This window comes from Mesoplodon bidens (genome assembly GCF_964165515.1).
Source record: "Mesoplodon bidens genome assembly, chromosome: 3".
Classification (NCBI taxonomy): Eukaryota; Metazoa; Chordata; class Mammalia; order Artiodactyla; family Ziphiidae; genus Mesoplodon; species Mesoplodon bidens.
In genome coordinates this window covers 116127806-116151324 of record NC_138178.1, presented here as the reverse complement: position 1 = coordinate 116151324, position 23519 = coordinate 116127806, and the positions used below count along the sequence as shown (strand labels likewise).

The 23519-nt window shown below is 38.8% G+C and overlaps 1 protein-coding gene and 1 long non-coding RNA gene across 3 annotated transcripts in view; one reads left to right on the top strand and one right to left on the bottom strand.

The window, feature by feature from the left end:
- Nucleotides 1–6588, top strand: part of MBIP (MAP3K12 binding inhibitory protein 1) — a 41865-nt gene extending 35277 nt beyond the window's left edge. The window contains exon 9 of one of the 2 annotated variants that reach the window (XM_081228825.1): nt 6032–6588. In XM_081228825.1, coding sequence (XP_081084951.1) covers nt 6032–6136 — 105 coding nt within the window. In that variant the 3' untranslated portion in view covers nt 6137–6588. Of the gene's footprint in view, nt 1–6028 lie in introns of both variants that reach the window. The other variant, XM_081228824.1, reaches the window with a different exon arrangement.
- LOC308614407 overlaps nt 1–23519 on the bottom strand; it is a 103572-nt gene that overhangs the window by 20313 nt on the left and 59740 nt on the right. The window contains exons 3-4 of the long non-coding RNA XR_014015384.1: nt 10715–10874; nt 8885–9047 (exon numbers count right to left, since the gene is read on the bottom strand). This is a non-coding gene — a long non-coding RNA (uncharacterized lncRNA). The remainder of the gene's footprint in view (nt 1–8884; nt 9048–10714; nt 10875–23519) is intronic.

Sequence of the window (23519 nt, the reverse complement as noted above, 5' to 3'; positions counted from 1 at the left end):
CACTTTCTGTATGTGTCCCTAGGTCAGAAGTGGGTCTCTTGTAGACAGCATATGTACGGGTCTTGTTTTTGTATCCATTCAGCCAGTCTGTCTTTTGGTTGGAGTATTTAATTCATTTACATTTAAGGTAATTATCGATATGTATGTTCCTGTGACCATTTTTTAATTGTTTTAGGTTTAGTTTTGTAGGTCTTTTCCTTCTGTTGTGTTTCCTGCCTAGAGACGTTCCTTTAGCATTTGTTGTAGAGGTGGTTTGGTGGTGCTGAATTCTCTTAACTTTTGCTTGTCTGTAAAGCTTTTGATTTCTCCTTCAAATCTGAATGAGATCCTTGCTGGGTAGAGTAATCTTGGTTGTAGGTTTTTCCCTTTCATCACTTTAAATATGTCCTGCCACACCCTTTTGGCTTGCAGAGTTTCTGCTGAAAGATCAGTTGTTAACTTTATGGGGATTCCCTTGTATGTTATTTGTTGTTTTTTTGTTGCTGCTTTTAATATTTTTTCTTTGTATTTAATTTCTGATAGTTTGATTAATATGTGTCTTGATGTCTTTCTCCTTGGATTTATCCTGTATGGGACTCTCTGTGCTTCCTGGACTTAACTGGCTATTTCATTTCCCATGTTAGGGAAATTTCAACTATAATCTCTTCAAATTTTTTCTCAGTCCCTTTCTTTTTCTCTTCTTCTGGGAACCCTATAATTTGAATGTTGGTGAGTTTAATGTCCCAGTGGTCTCTGAGACTGTCCGCAATTCTTTTCATTCTTTTTTCTTTATTCTGCTGTGCACTAGTTATTTCCACTATTTTATCTTCCAGGTCACTTATCTGTTCTGCCTCAGTTAATCTGCTATTGATTCCTTCTAGAGAGTTTTTAATTTCATTTATTGTGCTGTTCATCATTGTTTGTTTGCTCTTTAGTTCTTTTAGTTCCTTGTTAAACGTTTGTTGTATTTTCTCCATTCTATTTCCAATATTTTGAATCATCTTTATGCTGAATTCTTTTTCAGGTAGACTATTTCCTCTTCGTTTGTTTGGTCTGGTGGGTTTTTACCTTGCTCTTCCATCTGCTGTGTGTTTCTCTGTCTTCTCATTTTGCTTAATTTTACTGTGTTCGGAGTCTCCTTTTCACAGGCTGCAGGTTTGTAGTTTCCATTGTTTTTGGTGTCTGCCCCCAGTGGGTATGGTTGGTTCAGTGTGTTGTGTAGGCTTCCTAGTGGTGGGGACTGGTGCCTGTGTTCTGTTGGATGAGGCTGGATCTTGTCTTTCTGGTGGGCAGAACTGCATCCAGTGATGTGTTTTGGGGTGTCTGTGAACTTATGAATTTAGGCAGCCTCTCTGCTAATGGGTGGGATTGTGTTCCTGTCTTGCTAGTTGTTTGGCATGTGTTGTCTAGCACTGGAGCTTGCTGGTCGTTGAGTGGAGCTGGGTCTTCGCGCTGAGTTGGAGATCTCTGGGAGAGCTCTCGCTGATTGATATTATGTGGGACCGGGATGTCTCTGGTGGACCAATGTCCTGAACTTGGCTCTCCCACTCAGAGGCACAGGCCTGACACCCGCCCAGAGCACCAAGCCCCTGTCAGCCTCACGGCTGCTAGTGTTGGAGGGTCTCCTGCATAGGTGGGGGGCAGTTGTGGCTCACCACAGGGGCATGGTCACTGGCAGCAGAAGTACTGGGAAGTAGTCCTTGGCTTTAGCCCTCCTGGAGTCTGTCATTAGCCCCACCAAAAAAACTATTTTTTCCATTGTGTATTCTTGCCTACCTGGTTTGTAGATCAATTGACCATAGGTGCATTGGTTTATTTCTGAGTTCTCTGTTCTGTTCCATTGATCTATATGTCTGTTTTTTTGCCAATACAGCACTGTTCTGGTTATTGTAGCTTTTTAGTATAGTTTGAAGTCTGGAAGTGTTATACCTCCAGCTTTGTTCTTTTTCTTCAGGATAGCTTTGCCAATTCTGGGTCTTTTGTGTTTCCATGTAACTTTTAGGTTTATTTGTTTTAGGTCTGTGAAAAGTGTCATAGGTATTTTGATAGAGATTGCATTAAATATGTAGATTGCTTTGGGAAGTATGGCTCTTTTTATCAGCATATAGGTCTTTCACTGCCTTGGTTAAGTTATTCCTAGGTTTTTGTTTATTTTGTTTTTTTGTTTTTGACATGGTTTTATATCGGCCTTTTTAAAATTTTTCTCTTTCTGATATTTCATTATTAGTGTAAAGACATGCAATAGATTTCTTATATTAACCTCATATTCTGCTACCTTACTGAATTCATTATCAGTTCTAATAGTTTTTGTGTGGAGGCTTCAGGGTTCTCTATGTAGAGTACCGTGTCATCTGCAAATAGTGACAGTTCTAATTCTTCGCTTCCAATTTGGATACCTTTTATTTCTTTTCCTTGTCTGATTGCTGTGGTAGGACTTCTAATACTATGTTGAATGGAAGTGGTATGAGTAGGCATCCTTGACTTGTTCCTGAATTTAGCTGGAAGGCTTTGAGCTTTTCACCCTTGAATATTCTGTTGGCTGTGGGTTTGTCATAAATGGCCTTTATTATGGTGAGATATTTTCATTTTGTGAGTTTTTATCATGAATAGATGAATTTTTTCAAATGCTTTTTCTGCATCTATTGAGATGATCATGTGGTTTTTGTCTTTCCTTTTGTTAATGTGGTGTATCACATTGACTTGCATATGTTGAACCATCCTTGTGACTGTGGTATGAATCCCACTTGATCATGGTGTGTGATCCTTTGAAGGTATTGTTGGATTCAGTTTGCTAATATTTTGTTGAGGATTTTGCGTCTATATTTGTTAGAAATATTGGCCAGTAATTTTCTTATTTTATAGTGTCTTTTTCTGGTTTTTGTATCAGGGTGATTGATGGTGGCCTCATAGAATGAATTTGGGAGAGTTCCCTCCTCTTTGAGAAGGATAGGTATGAGTTCTTCTTTCTGTGTTTGGTAGAATTCCCCAGTGAATCCGTTTGGTCCTGGACTTCTGTTTGCAGGGAGTTTTTTTTTTTTTTTTTTTTTTAATTAGAGATTCTATTTCACTTTTAGTGATTGGTCTGTTCAAATTATCCGTTTCCTCTTGACTCAGTTTTGGCAGGCTGTGTTTCTAGAACCTTGTCCGTTTCTTCTAGTTTGTCCAATTTGTTGGCATATAACTGTTCATAGTATTCTTTTATTATTTTTTGTATTTCTGTGGTATCAGTTGTTATATCTCTTCAAGTCTTATTTTGTTTGGGTCCTCTCTTTTTTTCTTGGGAGCCTGGCTTAAGGTTTGTTGATTTTGCTTGTCTTTTAAAAAAAACCACCTCTTGGTTTTGTTGATCTTTTGTATTTTTGTTTGACCTCTTTTATTTATTTCCTCTCATCTTGATTATCTCCTGCCTTCTGTTGACTTTGGGTTTTGTTTGTTCTTTTCCTAATTATTTTAGCTGGTATGTTAGGTTGTTTAGGATTTTTCTTCTTTCTTGAGGAAGGCCTATGTCCCTATGAACTTCCCTCTTAGAACTGCTTTTGTCGCATCCCATAAATCTTGTAAAGTTGTGTTTCTTATTTCCGTTTGTCTTGGCATTTTCTGATTTCTTCTTTGATTTCATCATTCACCCATTGGTTTTTTAGTGCATGTATGTTCTTTACTCTCATTTTCCTGTTTTTGTCTTTGTGGTTGATTTCCAGATTCATACCATTTTCAGTAGAAAAGATACTTGAAATAATTTCTGTCCTCTTAAGTTTGTTGGGGCTTGTTTTGTGACCTAGTATATGGTCTATCCTAGAGAACATTCCATGCATGATTGAAAAGAATGTATATTCTGGGTTTTTTGGATGTAGCATCCTGTAGAAATCAATTAAGTCCAATTGGTAAATAGTGTCATTTAGTACCTCTGTTGCCTTACTCATTTCTGGTCTGGATGAGCTGTCCATTGATGTCAGTGGGCTGTTAAAGTCTCCTAGCATTATAGTTAACTTCTCCTTTTATGTCTGTTAGTATTTGTTTTATATATTTTACTTAACTGTTTCTCCTAAATTCATAGAGGCAGAAAGTTATCTACTGTGGTCTTCTTGAAGGATTGTTTCTATATGAGGACATTCCTGTGTAAACTGTATCCAGTGTCTTTGGTGCAAGGGATGGTTTTAGTATGGATGACAGCCACGTCTTTCCTCTGGGTGTGCTGGCCATTATCCCCTTAATAGGGGATATGGTTGGTGTTGGAGTATCTAAAACCTGTGCAGGGTGTGAGGCAGGGCTTTCTCTCTGCTGTTGCTGTCACTGCCCTGTCAAGGGTGGGGTCTATTTCACAGTTGTTGTAGAAGTCCAGAGGGTTGGGTTATCAGGCTCCTGTGTGCCCTGCCCCAAGGAGGTGATTGCTGAAGCAAGTGAGGCCTGTGCAGTCAGAGAGAACCTATGCACTGCCTGTGTAGGTGTTTGTGGTTCTGCTTAGAAGCAGCCCAAGGCTGCATGTTTTCCTCTACTGTATTTGTCCCAGATCTAGTGCAAAGGTATGGCATGGAGGAGTGTTGTGACTGCAGGAATTGAGGTGGCTGCACTGCTGCCTGAGATCTGGGCTGCCTCTGTGGCAATCTTCTCTTAGAATCTAGCACTAAGCTGCAGTGTGGACTGGACATTCCAGCGCACTCACTGGGAGACGAACCGCTGTGTTCCTGAGTGCTCTGACAATGGCTGCCCCTGCTCCACCCAGATCATACTCTAGGCACCCTGTTCTGTCTCTGCATCGCTAGACCAAGTCTTTTCCCAGGGTTCAGTTGGCCCAGATCTCGCAGGCTGTGGTGTGGAGTGAACAGGGCCGGGGGTGTTCACCCCTTCAGATTGGGAAGTGTAATGAGCCACCAGTGCAAGGCTCTCTCCACCCTGATTATTGTGAAGCCTGCATACGTACTCCTCCTGGGTAGAGTCTAGGTTTCTCCAGCCCTTTTCTCTGTCCCAGTGGATTTCCCAGCAGGCAAGGGCACTTCTCACCCCTGTGCAGGAACCCAGGACTGGAATTCAGGATTGTGGCCTAACCTGCTTTCTCCCCAATGCCAGGGTCCACCCATGCCAACCTTCTCTTCCTTACATATTCCTCCCAGGGGCACAGGTCCTGACCTGATGTGGATTTTTTTTTCTGTCCTACCTGGTTTCCTAGAGATCTTCCTTGCAGCTTTGGTTGTACAGTTCTTCTGCCAGGTTCCAGTTAGTTTTCCATGAGAATTGTTCCACATGTAGATATATTCTTGATGCGTGAGGAGGTGAGCTCCACATCCTCCTACTCTGCCATCTTGATCCCCCTCTACTTATTTTTTTGATTGTAAAATTTTGAGTATATTTGAGAGTATCCATTTTTTCCAGGAGAGGTAGTTGATTGCAGTTAATCAAAAGAGAATTTCCAGTTATTTTAAGCACACGTAGGGAGAGGGACTATGTAAGTTATTATTTTTTTTTACTATTGATTATGAGAATAGTCAGTTGAAAAAATGTTTTTACAATCCTTTCAGAAAGTATAAAAGTTCATATAATATATGAACATATATTTCCATAGTTGCAAACTAAACATTTAAAAGATGCAGCTACTACCCACACACTTATGATCAATTAATATAACATAGGAGGCAAGAATATACAACGGAGAAAAGACAGTCTCTTCAACAGGTGGTGCTGGGAAAACTGGACAGCTACTTGGAAAAGAATGAAATTAGAACATTCCCTCACACAGTATACAAAAGTAAACTCAAAATGGTTAAAAGGCCTAAATATAAGACATGAAACCATAAAACTCTAAGAGAACATAGGTGAAACAGTCTTTGACATAAATTGTAGCAACAGGAGAGCTTAGTCATTAGAAAAGCAAAAGTAAGAAATATTTAAGCCTTATTTTATGCCTTTAAATTTATAGTATAGTCAACATTAATGTATAGTTCAGTTTTTAACTTCTCATGAGAAAAGGGTATTTACCATGCTTTTGGGTATTTTATATATTTATAGAACTTTATCTGCATTAAGATACTTCAGCAGTTTGTGTTATTGTTTACAGCAGAACTATTCACTCGCTGAACTTGATGAGAAAATTAGTGCCCTCAAGCAAGCTCTGCTCAGAAAATCAAGAGAAGCAGACTCCATGGTGACACATCACCTTCCATGAAAAACTCCTCATTGTCATTTTACTTTTTTAGACATGTGTGTATAACTTACTTACATTTTTAGATATGTGTGTATAACTTACTTACATATCCACTTAATTAATTGCAGTGTATTTATTAATGTAGATGTCCCTCTGAAATCAAGGTGAGTCCACTTGGCAGCAAGCAATCTTCAAATATTCCAGTGTACTTTAAAATAGTTAATGCATTGAAAATAGCATTGTTGGAATTTATTCCCTTCTGTTTTAAAGGAGGTACTTTGGAAATTGAAAAACTTAATTTGAAAGTACATCTTCATGTGTATGTGTGTGTTTACCACAGAAAGGTTTATTTTGAATAGTGATATTTAAGAAGACTTTATATTTGTAACATTGATATTAACTAGTTTTAGTTTAAACCAGTACTTTGTACATAATAGGCATTCAATAAAAATTTGAAGTGAGTTTTAAATGAATGCATATATTCTTTTCTAAGTGTCAATTTAATCTAAATAGTAGATCATACCTTTTATCCCCTTATTGACTGTGTGACCTTAACAAGTTACTTAATTTCTTTGTGCCTTAATTTCCTTATCTGTAAAATGTAGGATAATATATCCTACATTTGTTATGAACAGTTGTTGAAATCATGCATGTACAGCTTTTGAAACTATCTGGCCTAAGAGAAGTGCTTAGTAAACGTTAGCTATTACTATTGACTAAAACCAAGTGTGTCTTTGGAAAGTAATTAAAATGTTACAACTTACATAGTCCCTCTCCCTTGAGAGCCTCACCTTTTTGGAGTGCCCCAGTTTTATATTAGGCAGTACCTATATTTCCATAGTTGCAAACTAAACATTTAAAAGATGCAGCTACTACCCACACACTTATGATCAATTAATCTATGACATAGGAGGCAAGAATATACAACAGAGAAAAGACAGTCTCTTCAACACATGGTGCTGGGAAAACTGGACAGCTACATGGAAAAGAATGAAATTAGAACATTCCCTCACACAGTATACAAAAGTAAACTCAAAATGGTTAAAAGGCCTAAATATAAGACATGAAACCATAAAACTCTGAGAAGAGAACATAGGTGAAACAGTCTTTGACATAAATTGTAGCAATATTTTCTTGGGTCAGTCTCCCAATACAGAAGAAATAAAAGCGAAAATAAACACATGGGACCTAATTAAACTTGTAAGGTTTGCATAGCAAAGAAAGCCATCATCAACAAAAAGACAACATACAGAATGGGAGAAGATACTTGCAAACGATGCAACTGATGAGGGGTTAATATTCGAACTATTTAAACAGCTCATAGAATTCTATCAAAAAAACCCAGTCCAATTAAAACATGGGCAGAAGACTTGAATAGACATTTTTCCGAAGACAGAGATGGGTAACAGGCACATGAAAAGATACTCAACATCATTTCTCAACTAACTACCAGAGAAATGCAAATCAAAACTACAATGTATCACCTCACACCGGTCAGAATGGCCATCATCAAAAAATCTACAAACAATAAATGATGAAGAGGGTGTGGAGAAAAGGGAACCCTCATACACTGTTGGTTGGGATGTAAATTGGTGCAGCACTGGGGAGGTTCCTTAAAAAGTTAAAAATAGAACTGCCATATGATCCAGTAATTCCTCTCCTGGGTATATATCCAGAGGAAACAAAAACACTAATTTAAAAAGATTCATGCACCCTAATATTTATAGCAGCACTATTTACAATAGCCAAGAAATGGAACCAACCTAAGTGCCCATCAACAGATGATTGGCTTAAGAAGATGTGGTATATATACACAGTGGAATATTACCTGGCCATAAAAATGAAATAACTGCCATTTGCAGCAACATGGGTGGACCTAGAGAATATCATGCTTAGTGAAGTCAGACAGAGAAAGACAAATACTTATGACATTGCTTACATGTGGAATCTAAAAAAATACAAATGAATGTAATATGCAAAACAGAAACAGACTCACAGACCTAGAAAACAAACCTGCCATCATCAAAGGTGAGGGGGAAGTGAGGAGGGACAGATTAGGGGTATGGCATTAACAGGAACTATGTGTAAAATAGATAAGCAACAAGGATTTACTGTATAGCACAGGGAATTATACCCATTATCTTGTAATAATCTATATTGGAACATAATCTGCAAAAATAATCACTATTCTGTACACCTGGAACACAATATTGTAAATCCACTATACTGCAGTAAAAAGAAATGTTTTTTTTAAAGCAGGTATAATCAAGGAGCAGATGTTTAGCTCAATAATTGTTTGGTTCCAAGAATCAGAAATCTACCTAAAATAGCTTGTAAAGCCGAATTGTTAAAAAGCATCAGAAACCTGGAATTTAATTGCAGGAAGTATAGCGTGACAGTGTGGCATCCAGAAAGTTACCAGTGGTTCGGTTCGTCTCTTTCTCTGTGTCTCTAGCTGCCTCTGGCTCTGCCTAGTTCTGTCTCTGTCCCCTACCCTCCTTGTTTTCTGCTCTCCCTTTCCCTCTGTGTCTCTTTCCCTCTGTCTTCCTCATTCTTTTTCTATTACACATAAGCATCTATGCATCTGCTTTATTCTCTCTCTGTGAACTGGTTTCTCTGAAGGCCTCTTCATTTCTGCTTCCTTACATGGGTGACATGTTAGCCCTGTCTCCATCACCTTGGCTTGTTCATGCCTTTGAACTTACATGGTGCACACTCTGAACCCAGCTCTATAGAGCCTTGCAACTCCATTGACCCCTGCTTGCTTACCTGTCTTTGTATCTTAGTTCAGGTCCTCAGAGACTGAATCTCAGTGTCATCAGGGGTCTCAGTCAGTTGTGGCCAGGATGATGGGGCAGGACCTCTTCATAGGAATATGCACTGTACACACAGTCTTGTACCATGTTTGTGGAAGCCTTGAAAATGGGGTCACCTGGTAAAAAAAACAAAATGGGGCTTTAAAATCATTCCCAAGAACTGCATGTGGACGAGTTGTTTCCACTAATGTCTTACCACTATATTTCTTCTCTGCAGAACAAACTTATCCTTCAAGATAATCTTGCCTAATGTCATCCAGTATTATAGGTACAGCAACAAATGTCTGCCCTTCAGTCTCTATCCAGTGCTTGTAATCACCATCCTGACAGAATGACCTCCTCTGGGTTCACTGGCACACTGTACTACGATCACATCAGCAATACAGTAGGAGAAACCTCAACAAAAATGATCGATGAGAAAAGGAGGATGACTTAGAGGTGGGGAAGAAACCTAGAAAACAGGATCATATACTGGTCACTAGTCTGCCCCTAAATAAATACCACATATCTGTTTCTTGGCTCTTAGCAGTAGAATATGTTCCTAAGTCATGTCTGACAGTCCTAGGATCTGGCCATTAGAAGGATTTCCTTTTTCTGTTACCCTTCAGACTTACTCTTCTGAAGGACATTAGAGAGTCCTCCTCTCTACAGTAAGTAATGTCTGGTGCCAGCATCCTTTTCTGCTTGAGTCGGAGCCTCCAGAAGAGGCCGTTGGCGTGAGTTGGTATAGTTGCTTGTTTAAGACAGGTTCTTCTGGTGATAACTACCCAGTATTTCAGTGGGCTTCCAGTCATTGTCTTTCCTGAGTGCATCACTGACTAAAAGGTGATGCCAAGAATTTCTGGGGTGGCCGGGGGGAGGGAGTAAGCTTGCTCCCTTAATCACCAGGCCACCTAATGACCACTCCTTCAGGATTTTTGTTATTCAGCTCTTCTTAGACCCCATTATTCTTAATGGCTCTGTCCTCAAGAGAATAAAGGAGGAAAAGTGACCTGAAAGAGGATTGTAGGACAGGAAGCACTTCTTCCCTAGTCTGCCCTTAAAAATCCCTCCCCTCCACAGGTTACATTCCAATCTAGGGACGTGTTTTACTAGGGTTTGGAAATTGGGGGCTGGGGGTAATAGGCATGCTTATCCTGTGGAAAAGGGCTGAACTAGTCTAGCTATCATCCTTTCAACTGCTAGGCTCCTGAGCCCTGAGCTTTTCCAAATTCATGAATAATATCTGGATCTTACCTTCAACAATCTCAGCAGAAGAGAATTCCCTTTATGAAACATCGATATGTAATTTCCTGCTTTTTCCTATCTACTTTTAGCCAGACAACCTGGTACAGAAAACTCATTGCCACTGACTTTTAATTATGTCCAAAGGCAATTAACACATTCCTACATTTCAACATTTGATTACTTAAATCTGAAGCTTTGGCTTTAGTGACATGTGGCTTGGGCCCAAGAGACTTTGGGCAGTTGTTTAGGTATTTTGCCACCTCTTACTTCTGTGCCACCCGTTTTCAATGGAATTGGGAATTCTCTCTCTCACCCCTGCCTTTACCCCATCCCTCTGCCTTGACTCGACAGCTAGTTCTACATAGAGCCTATTACAATCCTATTCCTGGCACTGATTTCTGTTTTAGGGATTTCTTGTTTCCAAGAAACAGAAAACCAATTCTGACTTAAGGGGTGTCGTTTATAAAGAACGTGAATAATTCAAATTGGCGGAAGTTCAGCCAGGATTGGTTACCCTCTTGCCCGCACTGGGGCATGTTGTCTAGATTCTGCATACCTGCTTCACTCTGTTTGTAGCTTGGCTTCTCCGAAAGATGTCTTCTTTCCTGCCTCTTTGCAGTTTGATTTTGCTCGAGACTTTGGGCTCCATGGCGCTGTTAGCTTAGACGTAGCCCTTTGGTTCCAGTGTCTCGTGTTTGTTTCTTATGATTCAAAATCTGGAAAAAGAGGAATTCATATTCTCAACTTGGGTCAGCTGTCCACACTTGGGCCAGTTATCTTTGGCTTGAGTGTTAGGATCTAGAAGAACAAGAATAGCCACACTTGCCCAGCCCTATGGGGAAAGAAAGCATGGGCTGGGAACTCTGCCCCTGTGATCTCTGCCGCTTTATAAAGTTTTTAGTTCTTTAAGAAGTACTTTTTTGCCTGTTACTTTAACTGAAAATGTTTTATGATTGTTAACCCTAGAGATACCATCTGGGTCCACTGGACAAAATTTTAGTTTTAGTTTTGTTTTGAGCAACTAACTATTTATAAGCATTGATATTTCATGACTTCTACTTTTTCTTAATATTCTCCCAGGGATAAAGAGAAAATCTACCTTTTAAAAATATAATAAAATTCATTATATCTTTCAATCCCTATGCGTGTCCATTGGACCTTTTTATAACTCTAAGATACATAATGGAATCTCAGTGACTTAATTTTATTCAATTTTTCCTACATCTTTTGAGATATTTTACTATTTCATTAGCTCAGGGATTATTTAATCATTACTAATTAATTATACCCATGTAATTATTTTACAATAAATGATCACTATTACTTCATCCTTAGTTTTCATATCACATTGCCCCCAGTATTAACATCATCTTTTGAGAAGGTATAAAATTCTGGAAAGACACCAGCTTTTGAGTCTTTCTTTTTTTTTTTTTAAAGGCTTTCAATGAGTAGTACAGTTGAGAGTTTAGAATTTTTCATTTTGACCATAATGGCAAGTAGGAGAACATTAACAGAGGAATTTTCACAATTATTAAGAGGATCAGAAGGTGAATGCAGAGGACAGGCTAAATCCTAATGATGTTGATGACACTGATCATGTAGGCAAAACCTCAGACCATGAGTCTTCAGGTACATATTCTAAATGAGTTTTCTCAAACTCAAGAATGGATGAGTGAACCATACATTTCTAAGGACAACAAGCAAATATGGTATTCTCATCCACTTACTCAACAGAAAGCGCTTCATCATGCAATATTTTACGACAAGGACCTGGACCATCTAATTTTGCTAAGTAGATAGTTTGGCAGTATTCTTTCACCTTTTATGACGTTTAGCCACCAAAATTTACTTGATATAGTTCCTACGTGAAATATGCTGAAGACAGGTATGTACACAAATGTGACTGAAAGTAAATAAATGATGTAGAAATGAAAAAATTACTGGACTTATTCTAATTTGTACTTTTAAATCAAAAAATTAAAATGTTTTCCAATCATTGCCATCCTTCTTCAAAAAATTATGTCAAAGTGTTTTAAAGTATTGCATTTTGGTAATGCACATGCAAGAAGAACCAGAGTAATGATAAGCCAGAACCTAATAGAAATGTATTTGAAATCTGGAGTCACAATTAACAAGATGGATATATTCCAGGTTCATGCATGGCAGGTAATGAGCCGTTAGTTAGCTTCAACTGACATTACTCATTTCAAGTATATATATAACTTCAAAGCCAAAAAAAATGAAAAATTGTGTTTACTGTGTTTAAATTCTTTTCAAAGTTTTAAATTAGGCTATCCCTTTATACTTCTGTAAATTATTCATGATATGACTTAAAATATATAGTTTTAAACTTTAAGATTAATGGACACAGATGGTAATGGTATTTTTCCTGGTATGTTGAGAATTAAGATATATTTTTAAAATATGAAGAGCTTTATAAAATTCATATGCCAATATTAATTTTATAATAGTAGCAAAGTAAAAAAATTATCATGGGGCTTCCCTGGTGGCACAGTGGTTGAGAGTCCGCCTGCCAATGCAGGGGACACGGGTTTGTGCCCCGGCCTGGGAAGATCCCACATGCCGTGGAGCGGCTGGGCCCGTGAGCCATGGCCACTGAGCCTGCACGTCCGGAGCCTGTGTTCCGCAACGGGGGAGGCCAAAACAGTGAGAGGCCCGCATACCGCAAAAAAATAAATAAATAAACAACAAAAAAATATCATGTATTTAGGCAAGATAAAATCACTTTCCAAGATTTTTTTTTAATGGTTTCAAGAAATTTAAAGACATGAGGTCACTTCCCCATGCAGTTTCTCTAGGAAACTTTAGTCAAGAGGAATGAATAAAGTTGTGAGAAAATCCTTGGGTTGCAAAATATTCACATGCTTATGCTTTTTAAAAAGTAAACATTTAAGTTGCTTTCTCTATGTAAAAAGTTGGTATACTTTCAAAAACAACCCATCCTTGTAGGACAAAATGCTTCAAATATTCTTTACTCATTTTTTATAACTTGTAGTTCTTGGTAAACACAGAACTGTCTGAGAAACTTATTTTATTATAAGTACTATTTTCTTGTCTTTAAATGGCCTTCCTGGGATGACCTTAATCTACACTGCTATAAATCACTAGGAAATATAAAAATTTTCCAAGTTATATTAAAATTAAAAGTTTGAATATTGATATAAGTTTAGACTATCATACAGGAGTTAAGTTAATTATAGATCTTTGCCATTCCAGAACTGTGAAATTAGCCCCCTTTTTAAAAAGTATGAACTATTTCAAACATACAGAAAAGTACAGACAATAATATATCAAACAATCATTTCCCATCATCCCGCATTAACAGGTGTTAACATTTTCCATTCTTACTTCAAGTTTTTACTTTTAAAGAAATAGGCCAAGTGGAGATACAGTGAAAATCAATCTGCCTCTCTCAGAGGGAACCACAATCCTGAAGTTGGTATGCATCATTTTCATGCATTTTTTTAGTACTGTTTTGTTTTTAACATGTTATTTTAATTGTATCTTACTTAAAACTTGCTACTTTTCACTGAACACAGTTTTTGAGTTTTAACCATATTGATTTATGTATATCTACTTTACCTATTTTAACTGTTACTTAGTATTTCAAATGTATGAATAAACTAGAGTTTCTATGTTCATTTCCCAAACAAGGGACATCTAAGTTGTTTCCACTCTTTTTACTTCTTGGCTGGTACCCTGAAGTACGGGTGGTAGCCTCTGGAGTGGGTAGATTTCCAAAACACATAGCTTCCAACCTTGGAAAACAAGCTACCCTAGAGATTTTCTGGAATGTAATTTTAAAACAGGGATGCAAATTAACCAGTCATTTAATACAGATAGAACCAGATATTTCAAACGGTAGATAGGAAAGTTTAACCAAGCCTAAAATGTATGCTCAATTTTTAACTGTGAAAATTCTGTTTCTTTCCTGTATCATCTCAGTTGATTTAAACATTTAAGGCTTAATAGCATGGGAAGTATGCTTTAAAATTCACTGTTGCTAAAGAACTTCAGCCTTCACGTGGCAGCCTATTAAATAGCTGCTATTCACCACCCTTTATTCCCCCTTGTTCTTGGAACTGTGATCTCATTCTTCTGTCTCAATAGATAGACAAGCATAGATGACCTCTCATGCCAGTTAACAAATCTGGAGAAAAAAATGTGACTGATGCTTGAAAAGTCATGGCCTCTGACCTTTATTTGCCTTTATAAACAAAATTGGGGAAAAAAAAGAATGGAATTGAAAAGGCATTCTGTTAACCTTAGTCTGCTGCCTAAGGCTATCATCCTAATGTGACACTATGGTAAAAAAGGAATTATGGAAAATTCATTTATTCACTCAACATATATAAATAACAAGCAAAATAAAGGGGCTGGGTATACAATGATACGCAAAACAGATGCAATTGCTGCCCTCAGAAGCCTTAAGCAGTATATGTCCTTATCCACAGCATTGACAACAGCCCTAGTTACTTCTTTTCAAGAAAACTAGGGGGATCTGGAAATGCCAAGAAGCATAACTAACATGACCAAGAGAATGTATGAATGAAAATAACCAGAAAAGCTCACCATTAGGATTTGTCTATCTGTAATATTATGCTGCTTTTGTATGCAAATTACAGAAAACTCTTACTCAACTGGCTTAAACAATGAGAAGTTTGTTATTACACATAAAGAGAAGTCCAAGACAGGTTAATCCACTAGTTTCATTAAAGACCCAGGTTCTTCCCATCTTTCTGCTCTGTCACCTATAAGCCTTCACGGTGGCAACATGGCTGCCACACTTCCAGGCATCACATCCAGATAAAACAATGTAGGTAGGACAGCAGAAGCTGTCTTGTGATACTTCCTCTCAAATGTCTCTTTTTTTATGAGACTTCCTCTTTTTACATCTTATTGGCCAGAACTGTATCCCATATGCCTTCCCAAACCAATGACTGTCCAGAGGAATTACATTTCCATAACTGGCTTAGACTAATTTAGTTCAGTTTAAATTATTGAGCACCTACATGCCAAATGGCCTCTACTTTTAACTGAAAAAATAAGTAAATGAACAAACCAAATAGAGGACAGATATTGTGTAAAGCTCAGGGATATACAGACAGTGATGTAAATGGGAAATTAAAATCCCTGTGTTAAATAAATTGATCAACTAATTTGTTTTTAATGTTTCCATGTGACTATGTTTTGCAACGGGGAAAGAAGGTCAATGTTGGGAGATGCCTATTTCCCCATTAAGTCTTTCTCATAATTTCTTGGTCTCAGAAAAATAATTACAAACCTGAAACTTCAAGTGGGAAATAATAGAAATTAGGCATCGCTCAATATTTAAACTCTTGTTCATTTCATCAATGAAACACCTTTACTGAACGAACATTTTCTTCCCTCAAGAAATAAAAATATGTCTCTCTGTTTTATATTGTGCCAACAAGCCAAATTTTATGTTTTATGTCAGTGACAGAGTAGAAGGAATTCTTCTTGTATTAAATAATACTGCTGACAATAAGGAAGTAATCCCTTTGGTTTATGTTTTCAAGTTACGTTCTCATACAGTAATCTGAATTGTATCACATTCTTACTCTAGGAAGGGGTAACCTGCTGCATTGATTCTTCATTTTTTTAGATGTGAGAACTGGGATGTGTTGAAAGGTAAAAGCTTTGCCCAAGGGCTTCATGGCTAAGTAGTTACAGAATCAGGATTAAAACCTAATTACTTCTCCTAACCCAAAGCTTTTGGATCAGTTTAGCAAAGTTTCATGTAACTTAAAATTATTTGACCCTCTAAAACCTTTTAAAAGAGTAAAAAAATAATTCAGAATCTCTCTTCTGAATAAATTCAAATATAACATCTTCTTTTAGACCTTATCCTTTCCAGTGTAGCCCCAGCTTTTAGGTCCCTGAAATCTAGGAACTTTAGATATATTAGGTTCAAAATCTTTCTGTTTCAAATGTTGCTATCACCTTCCCCTTATTAGAAACTGCGACATATTCCATATGAACTCAGAATGTGGCAAGCCTTGGCCTAGACACTTGTGTGAATTTAAATCCTATTTACATCTTGATTCAGAAAGAGCCAAAAGTCAAATTTAAAAAAAGAACCAGATTACCTAGAATGGGATCCTCAAGGACAAATTTGAGAAGAATCTCACTAAAAGGATCATTGTATAGGAAAAATGACTCTTCCCACTTTCCTGGACTTCAGGAGGGTTAAAAGTGAAGATGTTGTAAATCTATCACACTTCACTTCTTTTTTTCAAAAGTGAAGGATAGGTGACAGGAAACTAAACACAGCAACGGGTTCAAAGACAGATATTTTCTAAGTAAAACTAGAAGGAAGGAGCAACAATTTCCTTAAGAGGAGGGTGACAAGTCGTTTCTCCTTGGGAATGCTGGTTTACATGGAGATTACAGAGAGCACAAAACTGACATCTCCTGCTCACACCAGACTCCCCTCCCCATGACGCACTCGGATCACCCCTGAGCCGTCCTGAGTCGCAGCAAACACAGAACTTCTGAAACTAGACTCCTGATCTTTTCCTCTGACCCCTTCCTGTCACATCTTTCCCATCTCAGAGATGGCCACTCCCTTCTTTCTAGGCCCTCAGATCAAAACCCACCTTTAACCCTTACCTTTCTTTTACCCCCCCACATTTAATGTGTCAGAAAATTCCGTTGTCTCTTCAAAATATATTCAAGATCCAACCATTTCTGTTCACTTCTCCGCTACCACCCCAGTCTGAGCCACCATCATGCCAGTCCCCTGGGTAACTGCGAAATCCCCTGTGGGTCTCCCTCCCTCTGCCCTGGCTCCTTCGTCTCTGTTTTCAACCCAGCAGCCAGAGTGATCCCTTAAAGTCGGGAGTCAGTTCACATCACTTCTTTGCTGAGAGCGCTACAATGGATCCTTAGTTCACCCAAGAGAGAAAACAAAATGCTTCCAGAAGTCTACAGGGCCCAGCAGAACCTGCCTAACCCCATCCTTCTGTGACGGTCTCCTCTCCACTCCTCGGCCTCAGACACACTGGCTGCCTTGATGCCCCAGTGTGCTCACCATATGCCCACCTCTCGGCCGGGAATGCCTTCTTCAGATTGTCCCACATGCCCTGCACCTCCTTTGCTCAAACCTCACTCTCGATGACATCGACGTGCCAGAAAAAAACACCGGGCACCATTTAAATTTTCATTTCAGATAAGCAATAAATAGCCACCTACATCCCACAAATACTGCATGGAACACATGGATACTAAAAAAAAAAACAACTATTGTTTATCTGAAATTCACATTTAACTGGGTGCCCTTTTGTTTTGTTTTCTTCTAAATCTGGCAACCCTACAGTGGATTCTGTCCCCACCCAAGTACATCCTGCCTTCCCTCTACCCTCACATTCCAGATTCCTCTCACCTGCCCTATTTTTGTTCCTTCCCTCCTAACAGTTTCTTCTAACAAGCTACATAATTACTTAAATATCACATTTATTGTCTGCTCCCTCTTCTGGAAAGTCATCTCCATGTGAGCTGTTCCAGCGTAAAAGCAAATTTAATTTGTGATAGAAGAATTTTATTTTTCAGCATATTTGTTTTCCACTGTTTTGAAGGGTTGAAAGCTTTTTTTAATGAAAACACTTGGAAAAACATGGGCACTGCTATCTCTCTATCCTCGCTATTTGCACAATTTAATACATATGCACGTATGTTAATATAATTGATTTCCACTTAAAGCTAACCGGCTGCTGTAAACTGTAGAAAAGAGGTTTGTCTTCCAAAAAATACACCAGACACACAGCTGACAAAATAGAAAATTCCCATGGGGGAAAATGACCTTAAAAAAGAAATCCAAACACTGTGACTGAATTTCCCAATTATGCCTTTCTTTGATAGCCACCAATTACAGATATATATTTTAAATTAATGAACTTTGTTTCTGCAGCTAGATGGCCATCTGTTGAATTCTATAGCTTAATAAAAGCTATAAAATATGTGACCACCTTGTTCTTTGTTGATTCCTTCATGTACTTATTCATTCAACTTACAGCTGTTGTTCAGCTGCTGTATGCGGAGCACTGTGTCAGGCGGGGGGGTGGGGGGGAGTGGGAGAAAGACCCTTGAGAGGGAAGACGGACCCAAGTCCAAAGGGCCCAGTAAATCAGCTTAAGGAGCCGATGGAAGGAGCAGGGGAATGGCCCTGTCAGACTTGCTCCTTAGAAAAATTACTCTGGCTTCTGGCTAGAGCATGGGGAATAGATTACTATTGTTCGCTACATTACACTTAAGAAGTTATTATTATAAACAGGGTCTTAACCTTAAACCTCTGGGCCTTCAAGTAAAAATTTCAGAAAAGGGCCCCTTTGAAGAAACCACAGTAGATCTATTTTAAATACCTTATTACAGTCTGTCTAAATGTAGTTTTTAAAGTTATTATATCAATAGGAAACATCTGCAATTGTATTCGATTCTGTGAATTTTGACTAATGGAGAAGAGTTCAAAATGGAGAAAAAGGAAGAAAGACCTGACACGAACTAACAATTGGGAGGATTTATTCAAGCCAGACAGAGGATGAAGACCTCATGCATTATCTCGTTTAACCCTTACAGTCGGCTGAGAGGTTCTTGTATTATCATCCTCCTTTGCAGATAATGGATCTGAGATTCAGAAAGGTGAGTACGGCCTTCTGCAAGGGGCAGGGTTGGCTAACCTGCCCTCACCCTCTCTAAGCCCATGTTTTTTCTCTACAAAAAGCTGCAAATACATTTATGGTGCAGCTAAGTTAGGCAGCAGATGGATTGGGGAAAGGCTGAGGTAACCTTGAATAATAACAGAATAAAAGGGGGAAAATGGTCAGCTAAAGCAAAGGCAAACATTTAATTGGAAAAATAAAATATGTGGAATTATCCTTTTGATAAGAGCAAAGAAAGGCAAATTTTCTTCTCAAATGAAGAGATATGTGAGGTGGATAGACCTAGAGTCTGTCATACAGAGTGAAGTAAGTCAGAAAGAGAAAGACAAATACCGTATGCTAACATATATATATGGAATTTAAGGGAAAAAAATGTCATGAAGAACCTAGGGGTAAGACAGGAATAACGACACAGACCTACTTGAGAATGGACTTGAGGATATGAGGAGGGGGAAGGGTAAGCTGGGACAAAGTGAGAGAGAGGCATGGACATATATACACTACCAAACGTAAAATAGATAGCTAGTGGGAAGCAGCCACATAGCACAGGGAGATCAGCTCTGTGGTTTGTGACTGCCTGGAGGTGGGGGATAGGGAGGGTAGGAGGGAGGGAGACGCAAGAGGGAAGAGATATGGGAATATATGTATATGTATAACTGATTCACTTTGTTATAAAGCAGAAACTAACACACCACTGTAAAGCAACTATACTCCAATAAAGATGTAAAAAAAAAAACAAAAAGAGATATGGAGTAATGGAGAGTATCAACTTTGAATTTTGGGGAATATGACGAGTACAATCATAAGTATAGTTTCTATTGAATTACAGAATTCAGGAGATGGTCTTCTTGCTGAGGTACTAATATTAAAGATAAAATGCTACAGAGAAGAAATCCACTTAGTAAATCATTTAACACAACCCCTCTCATATAGACTGATATTTGTCATTGGCCAAAGAGGTTTGATCAGCATTCATATCCTCTGAAAGCCAGTTGCTTTAGTGTATTTGGCTGCCTGGCAAGGTAACATGCCTTGCTACAAGGAACAGTGGGTCTCCCATCTCCAAAAGGAGCATCCATCCAGGTTTGTGACAAAAATTCTAGAATACAGACTCTCTTTGCAGGGAGATCCCGTCGCTCTGAAAAACTCACTTCATGCCTTTCCAAAGACACAGGCTAATCCAGGGCCAGGGGGCCACCTAATGGTTACATACATACTGAGATTCCAGGAGCACAGGAAATGTCTCCTTCCTGAAACCAGCCTCCCTACTACCTGTGGAGGTCTTGGTTAATCTGCATGGTTGCGTCATGACCCACTCACCTCATGAACTGGCCAGTCAGCTACCAAAACTCCAAGGAGTGGAACACAGATTTGGTGAACTTCAACAGGGTGGGTGCAAGGGGAAAACGCTGGCCCAGGGTAACCTGCCTCAAAGATAAGGCCAGCTTGCCAGGAAGCAGGTGAGTCTACTTAGGTAAAGAGGACAGGGCTGAATATCCAACAGACCATGGACTCTTGTGACCACAGTCACTGCTCAGTGTTTCTTGAAGAATTGTTGAGGTGCTATGAAAAGTAGGGATTAGGAGTCAGGCCCCAAACTAATGCTTATTGAACAAGTTTTCCACTGGCTATATCTGAACAGGCTAAAAACTGCTCAGTTGGACAAAGTGATTATTTTTATATATATATTTATATATCCTTTGTATATATTGATATAGTGTGTATGTATATATATATATATACACACACACATACATATACATAATACACACACACACACACATATATGTACACCCTTCCCACAGGGCATAGTGTGAGCCATGTGTGAGCTTTTCTAAATATGGGTGGATGTTTTTGTGCCTTTCTACTTATTAGTAAAGCAGCAAAGAAAAAAGATGAAAAAAGGAGTGGGCGGGGAGAGAGGCAAGGCCAAACTTAGTAATTCTCTTCACCCCTATCTGGCCTCTTGCAGACAGCATCACTTAGGCAGGCAGGCCAACCATAAGTCAGCACACTGTGTCCTGGAGGTGGCCTTTATCGAGGAGTTTATTTTTGTTGAGACACTTAAAGTCTAACTGGCATTCTCTCCCTGGAAATGGAAGTGGGGGAGTCTTTGAAAATTCCGATGCAGTAAAGCAGCCACCAGTACACTGGATGAGGACAGGAGGGAAGAGAAACATTCCAACTGTCAGGGCGTTTTGCGGATAATTAAAGCGAGGACCGTGACTTGCAGCAGGGGGATTTGAACATACCTGGGACGGGGCTTGACTAGAGCTCTCTCAATGCCTCTTCCTGTGCAGTTATGCTATTAGCTTTCAGAATATCCTACATGGGGAGAAACACTTCCAGTTTTCAATTATTAAAGAGCTTTGAGTTTAAAAGTTCACCCCCAAACCCATCACGTTCCCATCTCAGGTGTCCCCCTTGTCTAATGGGTAGTAAGGAAATCACTCCTTCAGACACTACAGTCCACATTACTTAAACATCCACCTGCCCTATTTTACACAGGGAATAGGTTATGCAATAAACCTATCTGATCTTTTCTTTATTGTCTGCCTCAAGAATGTATGCAGGGTTTTCTTCTTTGCTATAGGAACAGATTTCTTCTTTGCACTGTAGAAAGTGATTCACCTCTAGGAGGCTAATTTCTTATAGTTGAGTGCAGGATCTTAATAAATAAACCAAAAAGTGAAGTGCTATTCTGAACAGCCCTCACACCAGCAGGAAGAATCAGTGAATGAGGAACCATAGAAGACTGTTCACTACATACCCATTTACTCCAAAATGTTATTTGGATCAGCATTGGATTTTTTTTTTTTTTTAGTAAAGTATAAGTGATTCTTCTTCCTGTATTAATTAAGAATGTACACTACTCCTCAAGTGTTTTAACTCCTCCAGTGCCAAGCTTAAGTCCTCTGGATTAATCCTGATGCAGGAAGAGCTTTGAAAACAGCAGTGGTAAGCAACCCAGAGTGATTAAGAAATCAAGATGTGTGTAGGTGCTGGTTAAAAAAAAAAAAATACGCCCAAAGATAGCAAATGGAAATTAGAAAGACAGCCCAGACATACTGTCAGAACAAGCTAAAAGTTTACGGCTTCAGATATGTTAGATTTATATCACATCACGCTTCAGCAGACACTGTGGGAACGACAGAGGTATGAAGGATGTGAAAGAGGCAGAGCTTTTAGCAGAGGGCCTAGCACAGAGTAAGTCCTCAAAAAAAAAAAAGCTTGCCTGATAGAAATAAAAAACATTGACAAAAGATAGGGATGGAAAGAAAATATTTTTTCTGCAGTCATTTTAAGTAGTTTTGTAGCACAGAAAGGAGATTCAAGGTATCTTTTGTCCAGGCTGGTAACATCTGATGAGGTTCTTAGGTATACGTATTAGTCAGTGTTCTCCAGAGAAACAGAGCCAATAGGACAGACAGAGAGATAGGCAGTCAAAGAGGCAGGCAGATAGATATGAGAGATTGGCTCACATGATTATGTAGACCGAAGTCCAGTGATCTGCCATCTGCAAGTTAGAGGCCTAGGACATGTGGTGGTATAGCTTCAGTCCAAACCCAAAGGACTGAAAACCAGTAGTCTCATGTCCAAGGGCAGGAGAAGATGAATGTTCCAGTTCAACAGAGAACAAATTTGCCCTTCCTACAGCTTTTTGTTCTATTCAGGTCCTCAACAGATCAAATGATGCCCACGTGCAATGGTGAGGGCAAACTTCTTTACTCAGTCCATTGATTCAAATGGTAATCTCTTCCAGAAACATCCTTACAGACAAACCCAGAAATAATGTTTTACCAGATACCTTTAGCCCCGTCAAGTTGACACATAAAATTAACCATCATATTATAACTCTCCACTTAACACAGCCCATTTCAGTTTAATCAAGCCGTCAAATCATTCCTACGGCAAGATAATGCTCCCTTTCTGTAACACAAGCCTGTTTATTCATGCATAGGCTTTTCTCATTTTGGAGAATTCATGACCAATGGCTTTCTCCAAAGCCATTCTGAGAGGATGCCACTGGGATTTTCAACCCCGATCCTGTAAATTGGAGGCTTCCCTGACAGGGGAGGGGACAACCCACATGTAGTGATGTTGAAGTGTCTTATAAGAAACAGAACCAGGACCCAAAACCCATCTCTCAGGGCTTACCAGTAATGATCTCCCCAACAGTCTCATGGCTGGAAAAGTAACCTCAATGAGTCTTCCTTTTATGGGAGAAGGACAGTCTCAGAAAAACTAAATGTTTCAGATATTGCCTTAACTTTATCCCAACATGCACGTTTTCTTCATTGATAGGTTTTTCATTGCAGTGATGCCTAGTTTAAGACTCTCTTGACAAACACCCATTAGAAAGCTTAAACAGTGTTTCCTTTGGCCTCTCTCAAGGTAAGTCCCTGCCCACAGGTTCAGTACTGATTCATTTAAACTAAACACATACTTACTTTGCTCCTAGGATAGTCAACGTTCACTTTTACCTAAGCATAACTGAGCAATTGGATTTTTTAGTTTGAGTTCGAGAGTGAAAAACAAATACATGCCAATTTTATGGAATAATCTCTCTAGGAAGGAACAAACCATATCAAAACAATCCCCTTTGTAGACCTCCAATTAAACTATGCCTGTGCGGGACAAAATACTCATCACAACCGGGAG